Source organism: Xyrauchen texanus, chromosome 13, assembly GCF_025860055.1.
Source record: "Xyrauchen texanus isolate HMW12.3.18 chromosome 13, RBS_HiC_50CHRs, whole genome shotgun sequence".
Taxonomy (NCBI): Eukaryota; Metazoa; Chordata; class Actinopteri; order Cypriniformes; family Catostomidae; genus Xyrauchen; species Xyrauchen texanus.
Window position 1 is genome coordinate 4945548 of NC_068288.1, and position 27335 is coordinate 4972882.

Consider the following 27335-nt stretch of genomic DNA (forward strand, 5'->3'; position numbering starts at 1 on the left):
CTGAGGGTAAATATCTATCTATCTCTCTATCTATCTATCTGAGTGTCTATCTATCTATCTATCTATCTAGCAACTAAGTTAAACTTTTAACTACTTTAAACTACAAACTACTTTAAACTTTAAACTAATTTAAACTTTAAACTCATTTAAACTATAAACTACTTTAAACTTCAAACTACTTTAAACTTCAAACTACTTTAAACTTTAAACTAATTTAAACTATAAACTACTTTAAACTTCAAACTACTTTAAAATTCAAACTAATTTAAACTTTAGACTAATTTAAACTATAAACTAATTTAAACTTCAAACTACTTTACGTTTGTCTCGACAAACTTTTTCTAGTTACTATTGCTTTAAACGTTGATTCTCAGTCAGCTTGCCTCCTAGGCTTCCATTCTAAGTTAACACATTTCAAGTTCATTATATACACAACAGCACATACTTGATGGACATTAGCTTAAAATAAACTTTGTAATATTCCTTTAATTTCTTGACACTTTAGTTCAGGTGTGGTGGTCTGATTACAAAGGGTTAATAGATAATCACACAGGAAAACCACATGCTACTTCCAAATGTTCATGTATGCTGAAATCGACCCATTACTGACTAGTGCTTCCATCCCCCATAAAAATGTTTGCAATAATTTAAATGTGTTCACCTTTTCATGTAGCGTTACTAATAGTGGATTGTCTGTGCAACCTCTGAGGCACAGATTTTGGTCTTGTGGGAGCCAGGAAGTAATTGCGATCACATATAAAGAGGATTAATTTTTTCCCTAAAATTACATTTTTACTCCACTGATGGTTAGATTTAGGGTTGGGGTTTGGCTTTAGAGGTAGAGTTAATAAAATATGCATTTGTGTAGAATGTATATACATTTTTCATATATATATAAAAAAAAAATACAACTTGCTTTCGGAGCCACCATGTGGACATTTAATCTCAACAACACTTTCAGGTTTATCCACTGGGGGGCACTCAGTACAATCTAACAATCCAGAAACAACAAACAGAAAACGAGTCTTTTTTTCTTTTGCATGATTGCATGGTCTCCCTAACCAAGTTTCCATATGTATAATATTTAATGAAAAGCGTTAAAATACACATACTATATATATAACCATATATTATAAATATTTAGAAATGAATGTTTTGGTGTGTGTGAGTGTGGTTACCGGTGACTGCAGTGTGTCTGTCTTCTGTGCCTACTGCAAATATATTTAGTTAGATATTTAGCTATGTGATTGATGTGGGGTTATAAAAACAAGACTTTAATTACTGCAACACCTGCACATACTGTCGAAACATGCATGTTCATGCAGCTGTTAACACATAACCTGATTTTAGTCATTGTCATGTTGCCATAGAAACTACAACAACCCTTTAAAGCCATTGTTATATAGCAAAAGACAGCAGAGGTGTGGGTTATATGGACTTTGCTCATCTCACAACTCAACACACAGACACAAATTACATAATCAAAATTCCTGAATTATGCACAAGAATCAGCAAGCAGGTTGTTATCATATATCCACTTATATAACATATTCACAACGCTTGAGAAATTAAATCTGCAATTGCATTGGTAAGAGGGTGTGGTTTGAAACAAATTGTGTGATGATTACAGTATTAATTTTCTCTTTTGTGTTTCGATTCAACTTTACAGATATTATATGAGTCACCCTGAAGACCTTATTTGACTTCTTGAAGTGGAGCATTTTACGTTTTTAGGGCTATGCTTTCAAGTATTGCTAAAGTGAACCAATGAATAGACCAAACAAACAAATAGAAGGCCATAAACTTTAAAAGTGCAATATTCATTAGTTGAGGCAGTATATCAAGCTTTTGATTAATATTGTTTTTACTATTAATTGTGATATTCAGGTGTTAATGTACATAAATGTGTCAATACATTATAAACATAACAATATACAAATATATATATGTATATATATATATAGAGAGAGAGAGAGAGAGAGAGAGAGTAATTATTTAATTTTATTATTAAAATTATTTAATTTTATTTAATTATTTATGTATAGTTAATCACTTTTATTGTGCAATTGTTTTATTTTTGTTTTATCGTGTATGCAGTTTATTTCTATTTAAAAATACAATTTGTCATTGCTTATTATCGCTAAAATAAGTTTGATTTTTATGAATAAAAAAATATACATTCTAAAAATGCATGAAGATGTATAATTTGCCTTTAGGTGTTGTAATCTCTTGTATTTTATAAGGTTTTTTTATTTTTTATTTGTGTGTGTGTGTGTGTATCATTTATCATTTATCATAATTTACTATGTCTTCAGTAGGTTTGACTTTATTAGCCTTAAATAAAATATTGTTTAGAAAATTGTGTGAATATGAATATTTTTCTCATGTTTTCCATTAATTTTGGTGGGATTTGTGTTGTAATCTCTTGCATCATATAAAGTTTATTTTATCAATTTATTTTATAATACGTTTTTGAATTGTATCTCAAGTGTCATTTAGATGTATTTAATCATTTCATTTGTCATTGTTAACTATCTCTAAAGTAAATTCATAACAATATTGGGTAACACTTTACAGCATTAGTTTTGTTAGCATTAGTTAAAAAACATTAGTTAACTTGAACTAAAAATTAACAATACTTTTTAAGCACTTATTAATATTTTTAATGTTAATTTCAACATATACTAATACATTTTTCAAATAAAAAGTTATATTTTTTCAAATTGGTTAATGCAATTTTGAACTAAAATGAACTAACCATGTAAAAAATACATAATTGATTGTTTGTTTATAATACATAATTCATAAAACAATGTTAATGAATGGAAAATTATTGTAAAATTTTACCAAAATTTTGTTTTCATTAATTTTGTTCATAAATGTATTTGCAGTTAAAGGAAAAATGAGAATTATCTTAATTTTACTCACCCTAATGTCATCCCACATGTGTATGGCTTTCTTTCTTCAGAAGAACACAAAGGAAGATTTATATTTTTATATTTCAGCTGGAGGTCCATACAATGCAAGGTAATGGTGGCAAGAAAGTTGAATCTCTGAAAAGCACATTAAAGCAGCAATATCAATATTAATATCTTCAGAAGTGATATAATTGGTTTGGGTGAGAAACAGATAAATATTTAAAGGTGTACTCAGTAATTGTTCCCCATTTAAAACGTTTTACTTAAAAAATATAAAAAATGAACTGTCATTTTTAAGCAAATCACACATTAATCAACGAAGGGGAAAGTGTGATCTCTAGTGGTCACTATATGAAATTACTTATTCAGTTTCTTTGGGAAGAGACTCGTCTCGGTTCCCGTAGCCGCATCCCGGAGTCATACACATCCAGTGCTGCTGTCACAACAAGAGAAGAGGATAAGTTAATAGAACAATAATCCTCTCCCGAACAACCTTAAGCCGGAACACACGTTTATTTCAAGTAAGACTACTCATTTTGCACCAATAAACAGTAGGGTTCATAATATATAAATGCAGTTTGACATGCATTATTGTGTGTTTTTGATGATGATGGTTTTTGTATTGATTCACTTCAAATCAAGGAGACACCGTCTGACGTCTCCGCTTAAGCTGTGATTTTACATTATAACTTATAATGTATGTCTCGGATTTAATGTAAAGACATTATACAAGCACTGCCAGAGATATTTTTGTATTCTAAATGGTTTTAATTTGTTTTGAATAATAAGTAACGACAATGTTATAACTGAACGTTTGATTTATTTAACGTAATTGCGGCCGCGCGCTTCAGTCGAAAAGTCACGCGCGCGCTGTATATTATAACATTCAATGTGATTTAAGAGCGCAATCTTAACTATGCTATTAAAATTATGCTTTTGGCCATGCATCCATATTGACTGACCATCCGGGACTCCTACAGGAGTGCTGTTCGTGCGTGCGTGTGTGTGTGTGTGTGTGTGTGTGTGTGTGTGTGTGTGTTCCAGTTGGTCAGGAACGAAGGGTCTAAATATTTAGTTGTTGTTGTATTTCTTCATTAATGCGTATTTATTTATTTATTTTTTTTTTAAAAGGCATTATTCAGGTCATGAACAATAACTAGATGGTCAAATTATTGTTCACCTAGATGGCGTTGTCATGCCGTCTCTTATTTTCTCATCGCTGGTTGGACCAATCACAGTTGTTTCAAATAACTTTACCTTACCATAATAACATTATAACATTTTATTACATGGCTCTCTGGAATGCTCTATAATTGATTCTGCAGGTAAGCTAGTAAAACAATTATTTCTACTCACTCAAATCAATGTTTCATGTCTATTTATTTATTTATTTGAACGTCATTTTAGCAAAATAAACACCAACAAAACTCTGCCGCAAACTGGAGGTGGAATTTAGGTGTTTCTAGACTCCCAAGATTTATTTCTTCACACATAATAACATAATTTCAACCCAAATATTTGATGAAATATCAATATTTTGTAAATATTTGATTATATCTTTTCATGTGACAACACTGAAGAAATGACACTTTGCTACAATGTAAAGTAGTGATGGTACAGCTTTATAACAGTGTAAATTTGCTGTCCCCTCAAAAATAACTCAACACACAGCCATTAATGTCTAAACCGCTGGCAACAAAAGTGAGTACACCACTAAGTGAAAATGTCCAAATTGGGCCCAATTAGCCATTTTCCCTCCCTGTGACTCGTTAGTGTTACAAGATCTCAGGTGTGAATGGGGAGCAGGTGTGTTAAATTTGGTGTCATTGCTCTCACAGTCCCTCATACTGGTTACTGGAAGTTGCAACTCATGGCAAAGAACTCTCTGAGAAAAATAATTGTTGCTCTACATAAAGATGGCCTAGGCTATAAGAAGATTGCCAAGACCCTGACACTGAGCTGCAGCACGATGGCCAAGACCATACAGCGGTTTAACAGGACAGGTTCCACTCAGAACAGGCCTCGCCATGGTCGACCAAAGAAGTTGAGTGCATTGCTGTAGAGGTTGAAGGGGTGGGGGGTCAGCCTGTCAGTGCTCAGACCATACGCCGCACACTTTATCAAATTGGTCTGCATGGCTGTCGTCTCAGAAGGAAGCCTCTTCTAAAGATGATGCACAAGAAAGCCCGCAAACAGTTGCTGAAGACAAGCAGACTAAGGACATGGATTACTGGAACCATGTCCTGTGGTCTGATGAGACCAAGATAAACTTATTTGGTTCAGATGGTGTCAAGCGTGTTTGGCGGAAACCAGGTGAGGAGTACAAAGACAAGTTTGTCTTGCCTACATTCAAGCATGGTGGTGGGAGTGTCATGGTCTGGGGCTGCATGAGTGCTGCCAGCACTGGGGAGCTACAGTTCATTGAGGGAACCATGAATGCCAACATGTACTGTGACATACTGAAGCAGAGCATGATCCCCTCCCATCGGAGACTGGGCTGCAGGGCAGTATTCCAGCATGATAACGACCCCAAACACACCTCCAAGATGACTACTGCCTTGCTAAAGAAGCTGAGGGTGAAGGTGATGGACTGGCCAAGCATGTCTCCAGACCTAAACCCTATTGAGCATCTGTCTGGGGCATCCTCAAATGGAAGGTGGTGGAGCACAAGGCCTCTAACATCCACCAGCTCTGTGATGTCATCATGGAGAAGTGGAAGAGGACTCCAGTGGCAACCTGTGAAGCTCTGGTGAACTCCATGCCCAAGAGGGTTAAACCAGTGCTGGGAAAATAATGGTGGCCACACAAAATATTGACATTTTGGGCCCAATTTGGACATTTTCACTTAGGGGTGTACTCACCTTTTTTGCCAGCGGTTTAGACATTAATGGCTGTGTGTTGAGTTATTTTGAGGGGACAGCAAATTTACACTGTTATACAAGCAGTACACTCACTACTTTACATTGTAGCAAAGTGTCATTTCTTCAGTGTTGTCTCATGAAAAGATATAATCAAATATTTACAAAAATGTGAGGGGTGTACTCACTTTTGTGAGATACTGTAATTAGTTATCTGACTTTCAAATAGTTCCTTAGAAATTTCATAAATGTTATTTTAATGATTATATAATTATAATATAGTTACATTTTCATAATTATCAACATATGAACATACATAAACTACTAATCTGTTATATAAAGTCTGTTAAGAGGCCTAAATGTTTGTCTGTGTGTAAAAAAGTTACTCAGATATATATTAATATTACTTTCCACTTTCAACAAATTTTATTAACCAACATCAGTCCTGATCATAACTACCAAATATGCATTCATTTTCAGGATTTTAACCATTTAAATGCCAGTTTGTTTATATAATACCACTGTTGTTTTTAATGAAAAACCCCCAAAACAAAACAAAACAAAACACAAAAAATGAATGAAGGGGAAAATTCTTTTTTTTTTTTAGGATTATCACAGTTTGGGATATGTCAATGATAAGCAACAACATTGATTTTGATGCATTATTATTTTTTGTGCATTGTCAGATAAAAAAAAAACAAAAAAAAACAACTCACACTCAGGACCTCAGAGGACATAAATGTCTGCGTCAAAAAACTGCCATAAAAATATTTTATATTAATATTATTTTACACTTTCACTGACCAACATCAGTCCTGATCATAACTACCAAATATTCATTAATTTTCAGGATTTTAACCCTTTAAATATCAGTTTGTTTAAATAATGTCAATGTTGTTTTTACACACACATACACACAAATACTCAATACACACATACAATTCACACTCTGACATCCATATCAACACAGTTTTAGCTGCATTATATATTCAATTGGCCTGCAGTGCTCTATAATACAGCATACAGAAAATAGGAAAAAAGCATGTATTTGCTCCATAGGCTAAACATGAGAAAAATGGCCCCATCTGGTGGAAAATATTAAACATAAAAAATGTTAAGCCAGGGCTCCATAATGAAAGAATAATATCATAGAATTCATGAATATATGCTTTAATGACACTGGGATCAATTATTGTCTTTTAATGGGTTTCAATGGGGACATTTTTGTCCTTAAGGTCCTGAGTGTAACTATTTTGTGTACACAGTGTATTATAGATGTATTATAGGAACTGAGGTTAAAATATAAAAATTCCCACAAAAATACACATCTTTGGCAAAATTTATGCCATTGGCATTAATACAACCAAAATGATTGAAAAATAAAAATGAAAAAGACAAAAATGCCCTTAAGGTTGCACAAGGGTTAAAGTTGTTATGATGTATTACCAACACCTGAACTATAAATTCTCTTCCCAGTCCCTGCCCAGTAGGTGGCGGTATGCATGAAGAATGCAAATCACAGTAATGCACAAAGTCTGCACATAGAAAAAACTAATACAATATAAGAAGAATGTGTATGTGAAAGTGGAGATTTATAGTAAAAAAAAAGGACCCCTTTAAAAAAATTACAAATTTAAATATTGATCTGTTTCTCACCCACATCTATCACATCGCTTCTAAAGACATGGATTAAACCACTGAAGTAGAATGGGTTACTTTATGCTGCATTTATGTGCTTTTTGGATCTTCAAAGTTTTGGTCACCATTCCCTTGCATTGTATGGACCTATAGAGATGAAATATTCTTCTAAAATTTTTTATTTGTGTTAAGTAGAGGAAAGAAAGTCATACACATCTGGGGTGGCGTGAGGGTGACAATGATGTGAGAATTTTCAGTTTTAGGTGAACTATCCCTTTAAGGTACTGTGTCCTAAATATAATACTACCAAACACACAGTACTATCTCAGGGATATACTGTACCTACAAAAATGTGTACTATTAAATCATTGCTGGGCAATGAGCCTTTGAATGGATTTCTTTGCAAATGCACTCAGAAGACTTGTTTTATAAATGTGTATTTGTGTCTGTCTTCAGAATGTCAGACAAAAGTGAGCTAAAAGCAGAGTTAGAGCGAAAGAAGCAGCGACTGGCACAGATGAGAGAAGAGAAGAAGAGGAAAGAAGAAGAACGCAAAAAGAAAGAGGTGATCTGTGCTCTCTGTAAATGCAGTTATTGTGTCTCTGAATGTGTTTGTGTTGAAACTCTCTCTTTATCTCCTGCTCTAGTTTAATGAAAGTAAGGAGGGCGCGTCGCCTCCTCAAGATGACTCTGATCTGGAGAAGAAGAGGAGGGAGGCGGAGGCTCTGCTGCAGAACATGGGGATCAGCGATGCCTCCATGGGTATGAAACAACAGAGATTATACAATTACTTGAGTGTTTACAACTATAAAAGTGTTAATTACAGAAATTATTTTCATACTAGTTATCTATTGCTTTCCCTTCTGATAAAAACTGCTTAAACCTGCTTAAAGTGGTTTTCTGGTCTTAGCTGGTTTGAGATGGTTTAGATTGTCAGTTGGTCTCCCAGCCTGAAAAGTGCCCAAAACCGCTCTTAAACCCAAAAATAGTTCTTAATAATGCTAATTTTCCATGTGAACCGGTTGTATTGGCCATTACACCCTCAGCCCTCATGAAATGCTTTTCTTTATGTTTGGAATGAGCACTAATATCTTATTAATGCATGGGAATCCTGCATGAATATTAACCTCTGCCCTTTTGTCTTCTCTTTTGTTTTGGCTCAATCCTCCTTGATTTTGTTGCCTCACCACTTTTATTACCACCCATTCTCGTTTGTCATTTTCCATTGCTTCCCGATTAAAATTTTCTTCGTTTGAATGTTTATGCTCTTTTTGTTTTGTTCCAAACGCCCCCCTCCTCATCCCGCCCCTGCCTATGTATGTGGATGTATGCGCATGCATGTGCGCGTGTGTGTGTGTGTGTGTGTGTTTGTATGTATGTATGTATGTACAGTGAGGAAAATAAGTATTTGAACACCCTGCTATTTTGCAAGTTCTCCCACTTGGAAATCATGGAGGGGTCTGAAATTATCATCGTAGGTGCATGTCCACTGTGAGAGACATAATCTAAAAAAAAAAATCCAGAAATCACAATGTATGATTTTTTAACTATTTATTTGTATGATACAGCTGCAAATAAGTATTTGAACACCTGTCTATCAGCTAGAATTCTGACCCTCAAAGACCTGTTAGTCTGCCTTTAAAATGTCCACCTCCACTCCATTTATTATCCTAAATTAGATGCACCTGTTTGAGGTCGTTAGTTGCATAAAGACACCTGTCCACCCCATACAATCAGTAAGAATCCAACTACTAACATGGCCAAGACCAAAGAGCTGTCCAAAGACACTAGATACAAAATTGTACACCTCCACAAGGCTGGAAAGGGCTACGGGAAATTGCCAAGCAGCTTGGTGAAAAAAGGTCCACTGTTGGAGCAATCATTAGAAAATGGAAGAAGCTAAACATGACTGTCAATCTCCCTCGGACTGGGGCTCCATGCAAGATCTCACCTCGTGGGGTCTCAGTGATCCTAAGGAAGGTGAGAAATCAGCCCAGAACTACAGGGGAGGAGCTGGTCAATGAACTGAAAAGAGCTGGGACCACCGTTTCCAAGGTTACTGTTGGTAATACACTAAGACGTCATGGTTTGAAATCATGCATGGCACGGAAGGTTCCCCTGCTTAAACCAGCACATGTCAAGGCCCGTCTTAAGTTTGCCAATGACCATTTGGATGATCCAGAGGAGTCATGGGAGAAAGTCATGTGGTCAGATGAGACCAAAATAGAACTTTTTGGTCATAATTCCACTAACCGTGTTTGGAGGAAGAAGAATGATGAGTACCATCCCAAGAACACCATCCCTACTGTGAAGCATGGGGGTGGTAGCATCATGCTTTGGGGGTGTTTTTCTGCACATGGGACAGGGCTGACTGCTCTGTATTAAGGAGAGGATGACCGGGCCATGTATTGCGAGATTTTGGGGAACAACCTCCTTCCCTCAGTTAGAGCATTGAAGATGGGTCAAGGCTGGGTCTTCCAACATGACAATGACCCGAAGCACACAGCCAGGATAACCAAGGAGTGGCTCTGTAAGAAGCATATCAAGGTTCTGGCGTGGCCTAGCCAGTCTCCAGACCTAAACCCAATAGAGAATCTTTGGAGGGAGCTCAAACTCCGTGTTTCTCAGCGACAGCCCAGAAACCTGACTGATCTAGAGAAGATCTGTGTGGAGGAGTGGGCCAAAATCCCTCCTGCAGTGCGTGCAAACCTGGTGAAAAACTACAGGAAACGCTTAATTGCAAACAAAGGCTACTGTACCAAATATTAACATTGATTTTCTCAGGTGTTCAAATACTTATTTGCAGCTGTATCATACAAATAAATAGTTAAAAAATCATACATTGTGATTTCTGGATTTTTTTTTTTAGATTATGTCTCTCACAGTGGACATGAACCTACGATGACAATTTCAGACCCCTCCATGATTTCCAAGTGGGAGAACTTGCAAAATAGCAGGGTGTTCAAATACTTATTTTCCTCACTGTATGTATGTATGTATGTATGTATGTATGTATGTATGTATGTATGTATGTAGTGCAACCTCGCGTGGTAACAGAGGATACATGTTTTTTTTCACTATTTTGTCCCCCCTCCCATGTCCCCCTCTGCCAAATCAGTGGGCACACCCAGCGAAACAGGCAGTCAGGACTCAGGAGATGGTGGGACGGAGCTCAGGTGAGACTCACACATGTATACACTTACCGTAATTTCCGGACTATTGAGCGCACCTGAATATAAGCCGCACCCACTAAATTTAAAAAAAAATATTATTTTAAACATAAATAAGCCGCACCTGTCTATAAGCCGCAGGTGCCTACCGGTACATTGAAACAAATGAACTTAACACGGCTTGTAACAAAAATAAATAGGCTTTAACGAAACACGGTGTGGCAGCGGGGGCGTGGTCAAGCGCCCGTCCGGGAGAGAAAAGCGGTAAGGGCGCTTACATCAAGTGCTGAAAACTGTCACACTGGTGCCAGTGTGACAGTTTTCCCAAGAAGGACACGTGAAGCAGGGCACTTGACGTTCCAGGTAAGGCTTTTAATGGCCACAGCAATGTTTACAATCAATTTTATAAAGTTTCTCAATTCTTGGTCTTCTATGCGCCAACACTAGACTGACGTGTGTCACTCTCTCAGCTCTGTGGCTGCTGCCTTTTTATGCCGCTCTCCCCATGCTTACTAAAATTAGACACAGGTGTTAGACATTAGCTCAGGTGTAAGCGCCCGTACCGCTTTTCTCTCCCGGACGGGCGCTTGACCACGCCCCCGCTGCCACACACGGCTTGTAACAAAAAATAAAAAATTAGCAGTAAACTGTAGAAAGTCATTGGTCACTATCTTCCTCCTCTTGTGCACATGAAACCACTGAAGTCATCTCCTTCGGTGTCAGAGTTGAATAGCCTCAGCTTTAGTTGTCTTTTTGCACTGAGTCAATTCATCACGCTGCTGTTTCCAACGTCTCCCGTGCAGCAGCTCTATTTCCTTTTCCAACAGCCAGATCAATCACCTTCAACTTGAAAGCTGCATCATATGCATTTCTCCGTGTCTTGAGGGTGACAAAATGACTACCGTAATCAGAATGATGGGAAGTTTGAGCGCGCTCGATTTAATCTAAACATTAAACAAAAAAGTTGTTTGACCTTAACCCGTTCGGCAATTTCATTGGTCTAATGAAAGCTTCATGCTTCAAAAAACTGAGCAAATCACAGAATGTTTTTTTTTTTTTTAGGGAACCTAACTGAATCAAGTAAACCTAACAAAATGTAACATGTCACAACAACTCAAATTAAACTCTTTTAGTGACATGCTAGCTAGTGACAGGATATGTTAGCATGCTTAATACATACTGATGGAAAGCACTACTGAGTGCAACTTGGTCACTATGCTATGGTTGGCACAGCAATTGCTCAATGGATAAAGCTAAATTATGTAGAATACTCAAAATGTACATAGCAGAAATTTGTCTAGATATCAAAATATTAAACACTAACACATCTCCCCCTTTATATTCATCTTATTCATCTAATTTCAACATTTACTCTCCCTGTTGAGTCTCATGCAAAGCTTGTTGGGAACTAGAAATGTTCTGCCCAGTTTCAGTTAATTAAACAACCTTTTTAGTTGATTCAACTCAGTGAATTTAAGTTCCCTTGATTACATGATTTTCTTTAGTAATATGAACAAGGGAGGATTGAGTAAAACTGACAATAGTGAAAGTTATTTGAGTGTGTGTGTGTGTTTACCTTAGTTATTACACATCTCTCTGGATTACATGCTTCTGTTTCAGCAATTCTGAGGTCAAATATTGTTGTGTAATTACCTCTAAACTGTATTTTTTACTTTTATCCCTTGCAGCTGTTCTCTTACATTGTGCTACACTGTAAAATGTGGTAATGTGCAATTTTTACCATGATCGGTTTCTACTTGATCTCAGAATTAAAAAATGACTTTCGTTGGTGTAACCTAATGTGGTGTAACCTAATGTAATTTTTTAAATGAAATAAAACCAGTTAATTTAGATGTTATCACATGAAGTTACCTGACAAATACATTTTGAATGTTTAGTTTCAAATCAATATTTAATGCAAATTAGTTTGTGTGGAAATTCTAGCAATAAATGGTTTGTATTTTAACAATCATGTGGTTATGTTTAAACATATATATAATTTATATATGTTATTATATAATCACATATATTTTTCATTTAGTGAATTAAATTCTTTACAAATTAAAGGTGCAGTATGTAAGATTCAGAAACCCTTGTTATTAATGACACCTGTGGCCGTTAAGTGAACTGCAGCCAGCTGCCTGTTCCTTGTGATTGCGCACACAATCCATAGGGACGCGAGCGAGCATTGTCGTGGAAGATTGCGATGATTTTCTCTAAGTTGAAGAAAACTCTCAGAGTCTTGAGTTCCAGATGCCAAAGTTCAGTTTATTGAGAATCAACAAACATGAGTCCAGTCAGCTGTCTGTCCTGACTCTATCCTCCTAAGTTCTCAGTTATATACCTTTTTGTTATCTCTTTGCCCATTATCTCTGACCAATAGAATAATTACCCTTATCTCTTTCCTTCGCCACCAATATAGTTTATTTCCCTCGCTAATTAAATATTGGTGGCAAATCCCCCATCTAATTATTTTTAAAAAACATACATCAACTGGTAACTCCACTTATTTTTGACATATGTCATAGTTCATGGTAAGAGTGCATTAATTTTAGAAACACCTGTGTATGAGAAAAACAGCCATGTCCCCTTCACATACCTTTTACCTTTGCCCTACATTTCAGTATACCCTCATAATGAGGCGGCCTTGTTTTGTTCATACACAGTATCATTTAATTAATGAAAGAAAATACAAGCTTCAATGATTCTCAACTCATCAAGGCAAAACACCATGCCAGAAAACATATCATATAAGAGATATCTAACTTATTAAAAGTATTTCTGTAAGAAGTGCATCCTGTGTTTTAATGAGACACACCATATATTTTAGAGATACGTGTTGGCATAAAGGAAATACATCAAGAATATATGTCAAAATACTACTAATTAACAGAAACAGCAAAACACCAGCTGCAAGAATACAAGACACCATTCATATAATAACTGATTAAAGAAGTACATCCTGTATTTCAAGGTTGTATACCATTCTTTGTGTTCTCTGCAGCATCAACACTTTTAGTAACCTCATATGCTCTCTCCTGGCTCACACAAAGGCCTAGAAACTCATATAAGTATTTTGATATATAAAAACACACTAGAAGATTTTGAAAAATATACAATATACTCCCTCCTCTGAGACTTAAAAAGTCTCACACTCTTTTTCCCTTAAACCAGAGTGCAGTCACACAAGCCAGCCAATCCCATACCAACTTGCAGCCAAAAGTGGCTACACCAGTCCTTTATCCAATGCTGTCTATATGGGGCTGCACTCTGCAGGACCTGGGACCAAACATCTCCCCCACACTTGACCAAGAAGGAGTAAAAGATCCCAGTCCAGTAGCTACCACTGTTCCTGGGGAGTGGATGACAAAAATCAAACTCATTTGTAATAAGCATGTGCATGCAAATGTAAAGCCTTGCGTGATGTAGAGTACAATTGATTATCCATTAAATAGAAGATATATATATGTTTAACAAAACACTAGTAAAAAGTACCATAGTAATATTTATCCTTCGTTGCCAGAGGAACTCACAGACAATTCCGGTAGCCTGGAGCGCTATCTGGTGGTGTGTTGGAGCAGACAGCGGGTTTTTAAACCACCAGTTGAGTCTATTTGCTCTTGCAGCCAAGCACTGAGGTGCTCGTCGCTCCTGTCTTCACATGTTGCTCTTGTATGTCTTCTCTTAGCAATTACTTCACAACTGTATTTTCTTGAACAAAATCATCATCAATACTACTTCTACTTGATTAATTATATTGTAATATAAACTTTGTTAACGTAAGTAATGGGTTATATTGAAAGTAATAGGGGAACATGTCAAAAATAACAAACAAAAAACCCTCTAACTCCTTTCTTGAGATGCTATGTATTCTGTTATGTAAAATGAAAGTATAATAGTCATGCTATCTCCCTTACTATCAAAAACATGAGAAAAGTGTTCAAAAATAAATTTCCCTCAAATTTCAGTGTTGTTTCTTGATTGCTTCTTAGTAAATTTCATCAAGCTCATCCAATCCAGGCCCAACAGTGCAATATCTAGTTTCCACCCCTAGGGCTGGTGCTATCATTGAGACCGTTACCATCTGCTTTGCTACTGTTCTGACCATTAGTGATCTGATAATTGGTATGACACAGCAAAACAGCAATGCGAATAGGGCCAGTCCTACAGCTATTATTATCCCTAACTTTATTAGTGCTGATTTCCATGAGCCAAACAGATCCTCAAACCATTTGCCAAACATCTGATCTCTTCCTGCATTAGATGTAACTTCCTTCCTGAGGTCATGCAGTTTTTTCATTGCCTGTGTAAAAGCTCCTTCTGGGGATGTATTATTCGGTATGTATGTACAGCAATCTGCTCCGAACATAACACATACTCCTCCTTTATCTGCCAATAACCAATTTAGTGCTTGACGATTTTGCCATGCCATTTTACTAGTTGCCGCTAATTGGGTTCCTAATGCCTCCAATGCCTCATCAGTATGGTTTATAAACCTTTGTTGATTATAGTAAATATAATTAATCCATTCTACATTTTTGCTGGCTGTTACCCATACAAATATTGACTCAAAGCCTGATTTAATTTCATTCCTAGCTTTAAATTGTTGTGGTATTCCCCTTGGTTGACCAATTGCATCTAAATAAACATCCGGATCTGGGGAGTATGCTCTTTTCACCCTTGCCTGTTGTTTTACAAGAGGATTTGGTGCAGTTTGGATTTCAGAGAGATCCCACTCTACCATAGTTACCTCTTGTAGTAACCTGACTCTAGTGCACAGCCCTTTCCAGTTTTTAGGTAGAGAGGTTTTCAACTGACCTCCCCCACATAACCAAAAGTAGTCCGCTATGGTTTCTGTTTGTTCCTGATGAATCTTTATCGAAGGAGATACTAAGGTTTGATTTTCACATCCTGTAAGGCAATGACCCGCCACTACACCTAAACATCCTGGGGTTATATTTGCAGTAAAGTTCTGTCCTAATGTTGCTGTTGCATAACGTGGTCCCCAAATCTGATTACATTATCGTTGAAAAACATTTCTTCGTCTAAATGCCATATTACTGCGCAATTGCCCTTAAACTGTCCTACATTATTTTGTCCCTTGGTCCTGTTAAAGCATTCATATTCCAGTTGTTGATTAATCGTAAATGATGATGGACTTTCTCTATTCTTATTATCCACGCGTACATCTAATTTCCTACATTCATCTCCCCATCTTAGCAGCTTACTATACTTTTCATATTCTGGGTGACCTAGGAAAGCCAAACATTCCGCTGGGCAGAACACTGTTCTTCCTTTAATTCCACAATTTTTGGCATAATACTTGGCGCAGTGTCTGTAATCATACTGATTCGGAACTACTGTCAACTTCTTCAACGGTGAGGGTGAGCACATTACACAATTTGTCATGTCTGCCTGCTTAACCGTATATTTAGCCCATTTATACCAGTCGTTTTGATTTGCATGTTGTAATAATTCTTCTACTCCTGCTGTCTCAATAGGTTCTGAATCATATATTAAATCTGATGGCCTTGTTTTGTCTTGGTCAGCTGCACTTGGCTTACTATCTGGTTGGTGTTGTGTCGAGCGATTATCAATTAATTTTTTGTCTTTCTTTGTGTCATCTTTGCTTAATGCACCAGAGGCTCTCTTCTGTCTGATTAATTGTTTTGTGACGTCTTGTTCCTGCTCATTGTTGGAAAAGGGACATAAGGTCTGATGTGTTGATTGTGTTGAGATCGTCATACCATGGTCGCTCTGACGGTCCTTCACCGGGTGAGCCTGGGTCTTCTTGTGCTGCTTCCCCGGTAGGCCCTGTATTGGGGGAAATACCTGTCCCAGATATATCATCAATATCATTATCCACAGTACCTCCTTCATCCCCCAGCCTTTCCTCTGCCGCTGACAAGAGGTCATCCCACGGATGCCTCGATTGGTCTGCTCCATCTTCTTCAATTGTTTCTGTATTTGGTACAGCAAGGCGAGTACTTTCTTCCTGTCTTTCTCTTTCTTCACCTTCCTGTTCCTGTTCTTCTGCGTCATGTACTTCCGTTTCTCCTTCTGTGCTGTCCTGCTCCACTGTGGCACGTCCTTCAATTTCTGCCTCTTCCACAGTGTGCTCGTCCCCTACGCTCGGTTGTCGTTCTTCTTCTTCTTCGTCACTCTCTTCAACGTCTCTATCTGGTACTTGTGGGTCTTCTTCAACCTCGTGGGCTTGGTCCTCTTCTTGCTGCACCGCTGCTTCCTCTGCTTCAGGTTCCTGATTTTGTGGAAGGTTTCTCCTGCGTACTTTAGTGCAGTGATTCAAATGATACCATGTATTACTTCCTCTTACCTTCACTGCCGTTGGGGTCGCCTGTATCACTTCATAAGGTCCTTCCCGCCGTGGCTCATTCCACCTCCGTCTAAACACCCTCAGGTACACAAGATCTCCAGGCGTAATTGAACAAGGTTCATTCTCTTCCTGCCTAGGATTTCTTCTTTGTTCCTGCAAACAGATTTTTCCATGTATTGCCGTCAATTGTCTCATATATGCTTTCAATTCCATTTCTAGTTGTTCCAATGATGGACCCTCATAGGGTCCTCTTAGATAAGGCACTGGCATAGGTCGTCCTGTCAACATTTCATGCGGGGTTAGATTAGTAATCCTATTTGTTTGCATGCGGTATTTCATTAATGCCAGTGGAAGCGCATCAACCCAATTAAGTCTTGTTTCTTGGCAGATTTTCACTATTTTTGCCTTGATGTTTCCATTTACTCTCTCTACCATCCCCTGAGACTGCGGATGGTAGACGCATCCTAGTCGTTGTTTTATTCGCAGCTGCTGTATTACCGTTTTTAACGCTCTCTGAATAAATGCTGATCCATTGTCTGAGCTAATTTGCGACGGTATTCCAAATCTCGGGATAACTTCTCTTGTCAGAAATTTAATCACTGTTTGTGCTCCCTGATCGGCTGAGGGTACTGCTTCTACCCACCTACTGAATCTGTCTATTATTACTAACATGTACCTTTTCCCTCTGACTGATCTTATCATATCTACATAGTCCATTACTAGGTGTTTGAATGGGCCCTCTGGTGCTGGAATGTGTCCCAATGGAGCGGTTGTACCCTTCCTAACATTATGTTTTTGACAAATTTCACAGTTAGTTAAAAACTCATCTACTGAGGCCTGTAAGTATGGTGACCAGTAACCCTGTTGTTTTATCTTCCTCACCACCTCACCTCTTGCACAGTGATCAAATCCATGTGCATCAGAAATTAGCATGTTTAGAAGTGCTACTGGAGCCAATATCTGTCCCTCATGTGACCTCCATATTCCATTTACATCCCTTGTTGCCCCCTCTGCTGCCATTGTGCTAGTTCAGGCTGACCAGCTTGAAGCTGTATTCGAGCTACGTCTGCTAGGCTTGGCTGGACCTGTAATATCACTTGCGGTGCTATTATTGCAACCTTACATCCTGACGCTTCTCTGGCCTGTTCATCCGCAGCATTGTTTCCTTTAATAACAAAATCATTGCCTTTTTTGTGTGCCTGGCACTTCACGATAGCCAACCTTTTTGGACTCAGCATTGCCGAAATTAATCTGATTATTTGGTCTTTATGCTGAATCGGTGTTCCATCACTCTTTTTGAAACCTCTCTGCTTCCACACTGCACCAAACAGATGACACACTCCATGAGCATAAGCAGAATCTGTATATATATTTGCTCTTTGATCTTTCGCAAGCAGACAGGCTTTGGTCAGTGCTTTCAATTCTGCCAATTGTGCCGAGCATGGCTGTTCGCAATGCTGAACCACAACAGGCACAAAAGAATCTCCCTGCTTTCTTACCACAGCAAACCCAGCATGATTTCCTAAATAGTCCCTAAAACAAGATCCATCGACAAAGTACTCTACTTCAGCCTCAATCATAGGCGTTGATTCCAGGTCAGGCCTCAATCGTGTAAATGCTAATGAATTTGCCACACAATCGTGCGGTGTGCCCTCGTCCTCCAAGGGAATGTAGTTTGCTGGGTTTACAGTGGTACATCTTTTTATAGTTACATCTGGGTAGGTTAGCAGTGTTGAATATGCTAAACACCTTGCCGGTGTTAGTACAAATTTCCCACTCTCTATTAACTCTATTATCTTATGGTGAGTGTAAATCACTACCGGGTATCCCATAGTTATTGTAGAGGCTTTCTCATACGCAAAGTAAACTGCAGCCAATCCCTGATAGCATGGCGGATATCCTTGAGCTACGCTGTCCAGTTTCGTGCTATAATATGCTATTGGTTGTTTTCGTCTCCCACTGCACGACTCCTGCATCAGTACTGCTGATGCATAACCACTTTTTCTGTCTGCTATATACAAATGAAATGGCTTGGTGTAATCCGGACTTGCTAGTGCAGGTGCTGTTTGCAGTTCCTTTTTAGTGTTTCAAATGCTACCAGTGCATCTGCACCCCAGGTTAACCTACTTCTAAGGTTTTGCTGTCCTGTCTGCTTCATTAGTTCTCTCAGGGGTTTGTTTTCATAGCGTAGTCTTCTATCCAATCTGAACTAAATCCTGTCATACCTAAAAAGGTCATCATTTGCCCCACTGTTTGTGGTTGTGGAGCTTTACTTATGCCTTCCAATTGGCTTGGTGATATTGCTTTAGTCTGATGTGCAATGATCCGTCCCAGATACTCCACCTGGGGTAAACAGTATTGTAGCTTATCGTTTGATACCTTATGACCCCCTTCAGCTAGTTTAGTAAGGACCTTAATACTATCCTGATGGCACTGCTCCAGTGTTGGTGAGCAGATCAATAAGTCATCTACATACTGGATCAATGTGCTGTCCATTCTTAGATCTTCTAAGTCTGTTTTTAATACCTGATTAAACACATGAGGTGAGTGCTTAAATCCTTGTGGCAAACGTGTGTACGTGAACTGTTTACCTTGATAGGTGAATGCAAAGAGTTGTCTGCTTTCTTCTGCTAAGGGAATACTGAAAAAGGCAGAACACAAGTCAATCACAGTGAAATAATTTGCAGCAGGGGAACATTGGTCAGCAGAGTATGCGGATTGGGTACTTCTGCAGGCCAATCCTCTACTACCTCATTAACTGCCCTTAAATCATGTACTAATCGCCATTTTGTCTTATTTGCCTTTGCTACCGGTAATATAGGTGTATTACAACAACTTGATGTTTCTACTAGCACTCCTGCTTTAAGCAACCCTTCAATTGTACTTTCAATCCCTAATATTGCCTCAGGCTTAATTGGGTACTGCTTTTTTCGTGGAGGTTGGGTTCCTGGTTTTACCCTTATTTGGACTGGATTTGCTGACAGTACTAACCCTACATCAGTGTCATGGCGTGACCACAGTTTTTCTGGCACCATCTTTTCCATTTCTGCCATCAGTTCTACCATTTTTGAGCCTAGTTTTTCTGCAGGCTGAGATAACTACTACCTTAGGCGTTCCTATCATTCGGGTGGCACATATGATCTTTAGAAATGTTTTATCTGATGATTCCATGATAAGATGATTCTCTGTTTCTTTCCAATGTATCCTCTCTGCTTTCTTCATCATTTGTCCTAAGTCTTTTTGTTCCCTTCCTTTGCTCACATAAATTGTTACATGTGGAACAGAGTCCGGTATCTGAAACCATTTGTCTAAAAAGTCATTGTTTTCTACCTTGAGAGCTGCTCCCTCCTCTCCAATTACTATGTATTCTGACGTCAAGGTAATTTCTTGCTGTTTTGTTTCATTCAGCCATTTTTCCTCCAATTCTGGTTTTCTTGTTTCATCGTACATTAATGTACAATGATGCTCTGCTCCAGGCACATTTGGATCCCTTAACTGTGCCCTAATATATTTTCCCCATTTGTCTATTGTGTCGCCCACTGCTTTTCCTAGATTTCCCAGCCAATATACGTTTGCTTGTGGATATTGAGGTTCAGGTGATTTTGTCATGGTCATTTGTTTTACCCCTCTGTTGTCAATGTAGATTCCTTCTGGAGTGCACCATATTTGTAGATTCATTTTGCATATAGCGTCTCTTCCCAATAAGTTCACTGGTGTATTCTCTGATATTAAGATTGGGATGTTTACTGCTTTTCCTTTTACTTCTATGTTTACTGGAGCCGTCATTGGAATCAATTGCGTTTGTCCCGAGAATCCTACTGTCTTCACATATTTTCCAGACCGGGGAGGTGAGAGGCGTAACTTGGACTTATACACGTAAAGGTGGCTCCAGTATCTAACATAACAGGTGTTACTTTTCCCTCTATCTTAACCTTCATTATTGGTTCTTGATCAGCATCAGTTGATATCATTGGAAGCTGACCCTCCCCGTAGGATTCTCTGGGCAGCCCTAGTAACCTTGTGGTGGTCCACGCCATGGATTGACGGGACCTGGGGCCTGCTGCTGCTGCTGCTGCTGCTGCTGGTGGGGGTCCTGTTGCCAGTTGTTGGTGTCTGCCTGGTGTGCTTGTGGCCAGGGGTTCATGGGACAGTCTCTCTTCGGTGTCCCACTCTGTTACACCCCCAACATACATTTGTTGGGCCATTATTATAGTTCTGTCGTCCTTGTCCTCTTCCTCTTCCCCTTGATACTGTCGATTCCATCTTCTATTCATTTGATCGGGGAACTGATATATTACAGTCGGCATAGGCTGTTGCATCGCCTGACTCTGCATGGGTATCTGGTCCGGAACACTTGGCCCAGGAGCCATTGGTGCTACCTGGATTGTTGGTACAGGTTGATACATGGGCACAGGTGATACGCCAGGTACCAGAGGTGCAGCCATTCCACTTGAAGTTATTTGAGCCTGTGCACTGCTTGGAGTTGGTGATGCTGTATTTACTGGTGCCATTACGGAGGTTGATGCGTCTTTTCCTTTTACTGCTGCTTGAATTTTCTTCCTGTTTCCTGTTAGTTCCTCCAGCTGCAATTGTTCTAGTTTCTTACGTATGTCCTTCTCCTGCTGTCTTAGTTTTTCTTCACTCCGTCTGTGTTGTTCCACTGCATGTACTACATGGGCACAGAACTCTTTCTGTGTCTTGGTAGTTAACCCCACCACGTCTTCCAGCTTGTCCTTTACTGGTGTAGGCATAGCCTCTATTATGGCCGTTCGGAACACTGCTGTCATCCAGGGATCCTTTTCTGGATCTTTTTCCATTTCCAGCTTCCATCTCTTTAGCTCTCGTTCGATATAGGCTTTCGGGTTTTCAGTTGCTCCCAGTGGCTCTCCTTTTATTGATTTTGGGTCTAGGTTGGTGGGAAATTCTTCTCTTAGGGCCTTCCAGATGTTATTTCGGCATCTGCTGAATGGTATCTCATCATATTCTGTGGTATCTGCTGCATTTCCCACTTTGGCTTTTTCGAGTATTTCCGCCATTTTGCCTCCTCCAATGCATCTTGCAAGCAGTGCTTTAATATCTCCCAGGGCCAGTTGAGTTCCTACTGCTCGCTCCTCAACATCTCTAATCCATCTTCCTGCTCCTTCATAGATGTCAGGAAGAGCTGCCAGTAGTCCTTCGAGATCATGATTGGCCCATGGCACATAGCAGTCATACTGTCCCTTCATCATAATGGGACACTGTGCTGCCATCTTGTTATGTAGTCCACTTGGTTTTTCCATTTCATCTTGCCACGCTTCATTATCCCCTCCATCAGACTCCGCATCAGTTCTGACCATTCGTCCTGACGTTCTCTGCCATGCTTGTGTAGTCCCTTCTGGCACGCTTTCAATGTAAAGCCGTCCTGTGACTTGCTTCATCTTCCCTTTTGTCCGATGTCTCAGGGTGTTTATATCTGGAGCAACATGCTCCTTTCTTCTTGTTGACCTTCTCGTATTTTTCAGCATTTCTTCCTCCTTCCTCATGGAGTTCAATAGTTCTAGTGACTTGGCCCTGATGTTGGTCACCTCTTTCCTCATTCGCCGCTGTTTTTCTGCACTTCTTTTCACTTTCAATGGTATTGTTATGTCGTCATCTGTCTCAAGGTCTATTAGATCGTCCTCCTCAGATGTATTTTCTTGCTCTTGTTTTCCTTGTTCTTCGTCCTGCAGCTCTGCGTACCTTTTTATTCCCTCCAGTATTGCTTCCTGGCATTGTTTGCTTATCTCTTCCCTCATTCTCTGTTGACCTGACATTTCTGGGCGGATTTCTCGATCTGATCCTTCTGGCTCTTCCCACATCGGGGTCCTTGAACCCTTCATGCTGTCTTGTTCTGGTCCTATTGCTCCTTCATCACTACAGATGCTTCTCAGATCGGCTGTTGGGTATAAATTTGCTGGCTTTTCTTTTTGCTCTACTGGCACTTTCTCATTGACTTCTATTTCTCCGGCCATGCGTACTTCTCCTTTAAACTCTATCATGGGCATTTGCAAATCTCCTTTTGTTTCCATTGTTGGTGCATAGGGAGGGGTCTCTCTCCTGTTTCCTCATCCACCTTCTTTCTTTCCCTTTCTTGTTTTATTATTTCTATCCCCTTGGTTTTAAACATATGGAGCATCATTAGTTCTCTATCCCGCTTCATTATCCTCTTCTGGCTTTTATCCTTTGGTTTATAATTTTTTATCAATGCTTCCATTTCTCTACATATCCCTACATCAAATGTTCCCTCTGCTGGCCATTTTGTGTTCAGCCCCTTCGTTCTTCCTTCCCATTTCTTAGACACCTCTTTTATCACCTCCCTATATGTTGGAAACTCCATGCATATCTGATCCAATGGTGTTGGTGCCATTCTACTATCTCTCTATATTTTCTTTTACAGTAATTCGGTACCTCTTTAACCCCAGATTGTTTTATTCTTCTATGCTAATCTTCACCAGGTTGGTCAGACGAGGACCACTAAAAGTATCCGACCCCTGACTTCTCCTGGGCTTTCTCTGGGTTGAGGAATTCTTTTATTCTTAACTATTTTCAATACCGCTTTTTACTTGTGTCTTTCTCAGTGGTTTTGTTGATTCCTCTTCTGGTGCCAGTCCACACGGATTATTTTGTGTCCAGAATAATGTCACTCCTTAGGATTATCAAATCACTGCTCCAGATTTTTCCACAACACTCTTGACCTGTTGTAATTACTTCTCCTGCCCAGTGTATGAAAGTAACATATGAGGTTAATTTTATTTGGCATTCTTTTCATGCTTTCACAGTAATATGCTTTTCAACTTTATCACATTTATTCTAGATAAAAAGACTCTTTCATTTTTATGTAGTATGCCTTTTGTCCCTTCTCCTTTTTCCCTTTTATTCTTATTACTTATTAATGTGTTTCATAAGTCCAGAAACAAATTACTAATTCCCTATATTTTTGTTATTAATCTTTTTAATTTTATTTATTTTCTTCTCTCAGTTAGTCTCCTCTTAAATTTAGTAACAGCTTACTTCCACATTATGATTCCTATTTCAGGAGGAAAACTGAGACAGGAAAAAAGTCTTGTTCTGTTTTTTCTTGTGTGTGTGTGTGCTCAAAGCCCTCCCTTCATTGCTCCTTTTTCTGGCTCTAGCAGCTCCTCCCCTCTCTCCCTCCAGCACTCAGTCTCCAACTTACTGTAAGAGAGAGAGAGAGCAGTCAACAATTATGCTTATTTGTCTGCATCTCACCAGCTATATTTTGGATTATTCAATTTAATGTCAAAAACCCATATTTATTATAACTAATACTTATTCATATATTCCTTATATATATCTTTTGTTTATCATTTCTTTTTCCTCATAGTTCTTTATTATCTTTTCTTTATACTCTTTTGTCATTCCCTTTTATTTTTCTTATCGCATTATTTTTATAATTTGCTTATGTTCCTTCTTTTTATTACTTACATGGTTTCACTTTATTTCTTTTCAAAACCAACTATTTGTTTATTTATGCTTTATGTTTGTTGATACAATCTTACTTTATGAATTACAAGATTTTTTTTTTTTTTTTAGAAGTGGTTATACATCACTTACTTTTTTATACATACAACTTGAGTACAAAGTCTGATCTGGTTAACATACTTATACATTGCTTGTTTCTTATACATACAGCATGGTTATAAGTGTCTAAACTAATACATTCATTTTTCTAACTATTGCTTTATCATGCATTATACTTTTCATGTTTGGTTACATATTCATCTCAGCATAAGCAATACATTGTTTTCACATAAGTAATGTATCATTTTCTATGTCTTTATTGGCAATACACACTTAAGTTTTGCATTCTGCTTTATATCATGCATGTCTATATTTCCCTATCCAACCCTTTGATGGTTTTTTAACTATCTTTTATATATTTCCACCCATGTTTGTTTTATTTCTGCTGGGGGTTCCAAATAGATCATTACTTCAAATCTCTCAATTGTTCCCTCAATTGTGGTGGCTGGTACCCTTTCTCCATTGTCATTTTTATAGAATATCACCTTACTTTCTCTTTCCACCCTCCTCAATACACTAGTGACTTCCATGGCCACATTCCTTAAGATAGTTACTCCCAAACCCACTGGCCTTTCCAGTGTGTCCCAATAATGAGCCACTTCACATTTTAGGTAAGGAATCTTCACCTCCCTTATTGACACTTTCAGTCTTCCCCTATATATGTCTATCTCATCTACATGGCCTGTTTGACAGAGTGTAGTTATGTGATCCACAAATGGTTTAAGCTTTATATTCCTAACAGCAACCTCCAACCAGTTAACAAATGGCCACTCTTGTTCTATTTCTTCTAAATTCACCACCTCAGTTAAGGTTCTCACTAGCTCTTTCCTCTTTTTTTCAGTTAATTCTCTCCTCTGCCCTGTGTAATCTATGTACTCTGATTCGTTCCAAAAATGATCGCTGATTCCCTTTGACTCTATCAGCGCTCTTTCCAATTCTTCAGATCTGCGTTGATCTCCAACCCTTACAAAGCTTGCTTGTCTCTGCATATTCTCTAGTCTTGTTCACTGTAATGGAAAACATTTTGCCTTATTCTATCTCTCTACCTCTAAATCTCCCCTCCTCTCACTCATGGGGCCGTTTATCCAGCCAGTCAATGAGCGAGAGGAAGGCAGGGAGGCATCAGAGAATCAGGTGTTTTTTGCGTCTTTATAATTTTTCAACAATTATTTTATTTAATTCACTATTTCAATTCATTTTCTACTTTTATTTTCACTTAGTTTGTCCTCATTGCACCTGATTCTCTGTGATCTTTTGCCTCTGCACACAATACATCATTAACACCATAATTATGCATTTGAATAAACACATGAACAGTGCAGTTAGTACTGTAAGTGCACATAGAATAACAACATAGTTAGTCATGCTCATTATTCATCACCTCAAACATGCACATAGTTCAACAACCCCTTGTTTTCTGCACAGTCCGGTCTTCATCAAATACTTCAAAAATCACTATATCTACCACCTGGAGGAATTTCTACGCGAATTTTCAACCACCCGAGTTAGGATTTTCACCTGTACAGGATTTTCAGCCACTCTTCTGGCAAAACCTTGAATAAATGCACCTAACCGGGAATTTCACGCGTCGTCGCTTCTCGACTCACCTCCAGGCCCAGAGCTGCTTCTCAACTCTCTTTAATAACATTCAGTCACTTCTTGACTCTTTAAACAATATTTCTTAAATAACCCCACCTTAATTTGTTTGAAATCTGGAACTCGTTTCTATTTCAGCCAATTAGTTCGAATTATTCTATGTTCGGACTGGCAAAAGTCTCAGGGAAGCCACTTACTGGGACTGCTACCACAGATCACGCAAAAACACCTTAAGCAAAGATGCTTACCTCAGTTTTGGCGCCGGTGTTTCTGTGCGATTCGTGCAGCCGTCCCACCAGCGACCTCTGTCCCCTTGACCTCAGTGCCAACCCTGCTCGCAGCGCCAAAGATATGTCGTGGAAGATTGCGATGATTTTCTCTAAGTTGAAGAAAACTCTCAGAGTCTTGAGTTCCAGATGCCAAAGTTCAGTTTATTGAGAATCAACAAACATGAGTCCAGTCAGCTGTCTGTCCTGACTCTATCCTCCTAAGTTCTCAGTTATATACCTTTTTGTTATCTCTTTGCCCATTATCTCTGACCAATAGAATAATTACCCTTATCTCTTTCCTTCGCCACCAATATAGTTTATTTCCTCGCTAATTAAATATTGGTGGCAAATCCCCCATCTAATTATTTTTAAAAAACATACATCAACTGGTAACTCCACTTATTTTTGACATATGTCATAGTTCATGGTAAGAGTGCATTAATTTTAGAAACACCTGTGTATGAGAAAAACAGCCATGTCCCCTTCACATACCTTTTACCTTTGCCCTACATTTCAGTATACCCTCATAATGAGGCGGCCTTGTTTTGTTCATACACAGTATCATTTAATTAATGAAAGAAAATACAAGCTTCAATGATTCTCAACTCATCAAGGCAAAACACCATGCCAGAAAACATATCATATAAGAGATATCTAACTTATTAAAAGTATTTTTGTAAGAAGTGCATCCTGTGTTTTAATGAGACACACCATATATTTTAGAGATACGTGTCGGCATAAAGGAAATACATCAAGAATATATGTCAAAATACTACTAATTAACAGAAACAGCAAAACACCAGCTGCAAGAATACAAGACACCATTCATATAATAACTGATTAAAGAAGTACATCCTGTATTTCAAGGTTGTATACCATTCTTTGTGTTCTCTGCAGCATCAACACTTTTAGTAACCTCATATGCTCTCTCCTGGCTCACACAAAGGCCTAGAAACTCATATAAGTATTTTGATATATAAAAACACACTAGA

General features: G+C 38.4%; 1 protein-coding gene across 2 annotated transcripts in view; it reads left to right on the forward strand.

Annotated features, from left to right (window-relative positions):
* Positions 1–3338: 3338 nt before the first annotated feature.
* Positions 3339–27335, forward strand: part of LOC127654252 (cytoplasmic dynein 1 intermediate chain 2-like) — a 49317-nt gene continuing 25320 nt past the window's right edge. For both annotated transcript variants that reach the window (XM_052141363.1, XM_052141364.1), the window contains exons 1-4: positions 3339–3439; positions 7871–7979; positions 8062–8176; positions 10533–10590. In XM_052141363.1, coding sequence (XP_051997323.1) covers positions 7872–7979; positions 8062–8176; positions 10533–10590 — 281 coding nt within the window. In that variant the 5' untranslated portion in view covers positions 3339–3439; position 7871. The remainder of the gene's footprint in view (positions 3440–7870; positions 7980–8061; positions 8177–10532; positions 10591–27335) is intronic.